At 42.7% G+C, this 4,522-nt stretch overlaps 1 protein-coding gene across 1 annotated transcript; it reads left to right on the top strand.

The window, feature by feature from the left end:
• The first annotated feature begins 1,460 nt into the window (after positions 1-1,460).
• On the top strand, positions 1,461-3,806 carry LOC114359820 (U4/U6 small nuclear ribonucleoprotein Prp4-like). Its single transcript, XM_028314332.1, has 2 exons — positions 1,461-1,613; positions 3,675-3,806. The coding sequence occupies exons 1-2, from the start codon at positions 1,483-1,485 to the stop codon at positions 3,790-3,792; spliced, it is 249 nt and encodes an 82-aa protein (XP_028170133.1). The 5' UTR covers positions 1,461-1,482; the 3' UTR covers positions 3,793-3,806.
• Positions 3,807-4,522: the final 716 nt, after the last annotated feature.

Here is a 4,522-nt window from a genome sequence, read left to right as displayed (position 1 = left end):
TTATTATTATTATTACAACAGTCCTCCATCGCGTTCGGTCTTGAGCTATGTGTTTGATCTCGCTCCAAGTCTTGCCGATCTTCGCCTCGTCTGCCACAGTGCGCCGTCAAGTTTGCTTGGGGCGACCACGTTTGCGTTTTCCTTGGGGGTTCCAATCCAGAGCCTGCTTGGGGATGTGATCGGGATCCCTTCGGAGAGTGTGGCCAATCCAGTTCCACTTGCGGCGCTTGATCTGCTGGTCGATCGGAATTTCGTGAGATAGATAGAGTAGCCAGACATAATTTTTAAATCTCATTTTTGGACATACCTGAAAACAAAATCTTTTGAATAGGTTAGTGTGCATTTCTTACTTGTTTCTCTGATAGTTCATAAGAAGTGTGTTAGATTGACTGGTGTGGTTAACCTCATTCTTACCATCCTAGGATCTGTCATTCTTTACCGACTTCAATAAAAAAAGACGAAGTCACACAAATACATGCAATTACATAATAGACATTATTATGTAAGAAAAAACAAAATCAAGAGTAAATCGAGCAGTGCCACCCAATGATTCACAATCCCACTGCAACGGGACAGCATATTCCGTGGCCCACGGTGACGAAGGCTACGGCGCTGGTTTTCAGTGAGCCCCATGCCGAGTGAGGCTCACGGACCATTTATAAAATAAATAATAAGCACTAAGGCGGTAACTGTGCAGTTAGGCTTTGATGCAAATGTACGAGAACTGCCCAGCAACCGCTTGCCGCGCGGTTATAGCTCTGTTCCTGGAATACATTTTTTAGCATTTAAGGCTCGGCGCAAATGGGCCACCGACCACAGCCACCGGTGGCCAGCGACGGCGACTTAACACACTTTTTGATATATTTTGTACAGTAGCGAGTCGCCGACACTACTGTAGTCAGTGGGCACGTGTGCGGCGCGTCTATACAAAATATACACTCTGCATCAAATAAATCGCACCTCCCGCGACAAGCACTTTCAAACGTATGCATCCCCACTTCCCACCAATATTGGCACTATTTAAAAGCCTAGTTCTAAACTTCATTTCATTAAAGGAAAGGTTTTTACCCCAAAAATGTGTCTGAAAAATCCAGAGTCACTTCTTCGAAAAATAGGTAGGTAGTTACGCTTGAGCCAACTTTTATGGCTATAAAACTGTTGTTTTTTTATTTATTGGGCTTTCAAATAACACCAATATTGTTGGGGTACCATGATTGTGTCAGAAGAAAACCTTTAAAGTTCGCGTCGCGGGAGGGTCGATTTATTTGATGACGAGTGTATTAAAATTTAAAAAGTGTGTTAAGTCGCATTTGCTGGCCACCGGTGGCTGTGGTCGGTGGCCCATTTGCGCCAACACTAAGATTTGGATCTCATACAAAATTTTATAAACTTAAAAAAAACTCAATTGCCTCAGGTGTTCTCACCCCTTACTTATTTATTTTTGCCTCTTCCAGCCTAGGAGAAGATGCAATCCACAAGAAAATGGAAGAGGAGGAGGCCCGTATAGAAAGGGACAGAGGTCGCGAGGGCACGTGGTACCACGAAGGACCTCCGGAATTGAGGGACGCTAGGCTTTGGATCGCTCGGTATAGCTTGCCGAGAGCCAAACAGAGGTCAGTGGAACTATAACTAGTAATTTAGTAGCTAAACGTTCATCAAACTACCCCCTAAGGGGGTGAAAGGCGTTAAAATGTATCCCCTAAGGGGATGAAAAAGGTATCAAAAGTTACCCCCTAAAGGGGTGAAAAGGTATAAAAAGTTAACTCCTAAGAGCGTGAAAAAGGTATCAAAAGTTACATCCTAAGAGGGTGAAAAAGTAGACAAAATTTACCACGTAAGGGGGTGAAAACGGTATCAAAAGTTACCTCCTGAGGGGGTGAAAAGTTATCGAAATTTACCTCCTAAGGGGGTGGAAAACGTATCAAAAGTTACCTCCTAAGGGGGTAAAAACGGTATCAAAATTTACCCCCTAAGATGGTGAAAAAGGTATCAATAGTTACCTCCTGAGGGGGTGAAAAGGTATCAAAAGTTACCTCCTGAGGGGGTGGAAAAGGTAACAAAAGGTACCCCCTAAGGGGATGAAACGGGTATTCAACGTTAACGCTTGCGAAGTTGCGAGCAAAAGCTAGTATTATTATAATCGACTCGAGTAGGTAGGTATTAGAGAAGGAGGCCCGTAATAGAGAGAGACAGAGGCCGCGAGGGCACGTGGTACCACGAAGGACCTCCGGAATTGAGAGACGCGAGGCTGTGGATCGCTCGGTACAGCTTGCCGAGAGCCAAACAGAGGTCAGTGGAAATCTTACTATATTCAGGTGTACCTAGCTTCTGGAGAGATAAGGGGACAATGTGACTCAGAGGGGATGGTGTGGTGTGACCCATAGGGGATGGTGTGACCACAGAGGTCAGTGGTACTTGTTCGCATTAGTCGAGTAACGAGTAACTTAGTAGATAAACTACCCCCTAAGGGGTTGAAATAGGTATCAAACTGTACTCCCTAAGGGGATGAAACGGTAATCTAAAATTCACGCAAGCGAAACCGCGGGCAAAAGCTAGTATTATCATAATCGACTCAAGTAGGTAGGTACTAGAGGAGGAGGCCCGTATAGAGAGGGACAGCTTCTGGGGAGGGAAGGGGACAATGTGACTCAGAGGAGACAGTGGGGCCTAGAGGGGACAGTGTGACCCAGAAAAGACAGTGTGGCTTAAAGTGGGCACTGTGACCCAAATGGGACAGTTTTGTTCAGAGGGGTAGTGTGACCCAGAGATTTTTAGAAGAATGATGAAAGAGGTAGGTATTAGAGGAGGAGGATAGATAGAGACGGAGCCCGCGAGGGCACGTGGTACCACGAAGGACCTCCGGAATTCGCACACAACGACAATGCGTACCCAACCGGTCTGTGATCGCGATCGAACGTCGAGTCTTTCGTCATCGTAGTGCGCACTCGCTGAAATAATATTTTGTATATCTGAAATTGTTGTGAATGCTTATACTAAAACGTTTGTTTTTATTTGTATAGAGAACAATAGTGTCTAGACAAACCTAAAGAGGATTTAGGACGCTATTTGGATCAAATATGTAATTGATCAATAAAAAAACATAAAAAAAAATTGAGGGACGCGAGGCTGTGGATCGCTCGGTATAGCTTGCCGAGAGCCAAACAGAGGTCAGTGGAACTTAAAACCTAAACCTTAGCTAAACGTTCATCAAACTACCCCCTAAGGGGGTGAAAAGGCGTCAAAATTAACCCACTAAGGGGGTGGAAAAGGTATCAGAAGTTACCTCCTAAGGGGGTGAAAAAGGTATTAAAAATTTACGTCCTAAGGGGGTGAAAAAGGTATCAAAATATACCCCCTAAGGAGGTGAAAACGGTTCCAAAATTTACCCATCAAGGGGGCGAAAAAGGCGTCAAAATTTATCCCCTAATGGGGTGAAAAGGGTATCGAAATTTACCCCCTAAGGAGGTGAAAAAGGCATCAAAATTTATCCCCTAAGAGGTGGAAAAATGTATACAAAATTTATCCCATAAGGGGGTGAAAGGGTATCAAAATGTACTCCCTAAGGGGGTGAAACGGGTATCTAAAATTCACGCAAGCGAAGTCGCGGATAAAAGTCAGTATTATGAGAATCGATTTGTCAAAGATCTTAATCATTATATTTTTTTTGTATCCAGGCTAACGAAAGCCCGTGAGGACCTGCAACTAGCAGGTAGCGTAAGGGCAGCAGCGAAACAAGACTCCCAGCGAAAGGCGTCTGCCATCTCCATATATTGCAGCCAGGTAATTTACTAAATCAGTGGTTCCCAACTTTTTCTAGACCAGAACCTATTTTACTATAGTCTGGTCTGCGAGCACGTAGAATTTTGTCCAATGACCCCAAGCTACCCATCTAACCCATCCTTATCGCTCGCGTGTAATTATGTTGCAATCGCGCTCGCACACTCACTGCGGGCGCCCGTCGCACAGTCGCGACAGCAATATAATTACGCGCGAGCGATAAGGATGGGTAGCTTGGGGTCATTAGACAAAATTCTACGTGCTCGGCGACCGGACTATAATAATTTTTAATTTTACTTTTTATGCATCAGTACAAATACTTGCAGGCTATATCCATGAAATACAGTGTGTCACGTTAAAGTGTACATATGAAAATAGATGAAACTAGACCTATTTTTATCGACCAAAAAGAGGTCAAAATTTTTTTGAGATTTTTTTTTAATTTCTTGTAGATTTTTTTTTCTTCTAATTACGTATTGTAAAAAAAACGTAATAACTTTTAAGCTAAGCGGTATATCCTGATAAAATAAAAACAGTAATAATGCTAAATAAAAAATAACAGGCGATACTAAAAAAATACATAAAATACACAAAAAATGCCAACAAAAAATAAAAAAGGATACTTTTTGAAAAAAATCAGCTTCTAAATTCGTGTTTTTTTGGTTATTTGATAAATTTCTCCAAAAAATGCCCCTATAACATGTGGTTTTTATTACTTTGTATAGCCTGACCAGGAACATAAAAA

The sequence above is a fragment of the Ostrinia furnacalis genome, unplaced genomic scaffold (assembly GCF_004193835.3).
Source record: "Ostrinia furnacalis isolate ACB-3 unplaced genomic scaffold, ASM419383v2 OfSCF4666, whole genome shotgun sequence".
Taxonomy (NCBI): Eukaryota; Metazoa; Arthropoda; class Insecta; order Lepidoptera; family Crambidae; genus Ostrinia; species Ostrinia furnacalis.
The sequence above is the reverse complement of the archived record's forward strand: the minus strand, read 5'-3'. Positions and strand labels throughout refer to the sequence as shown.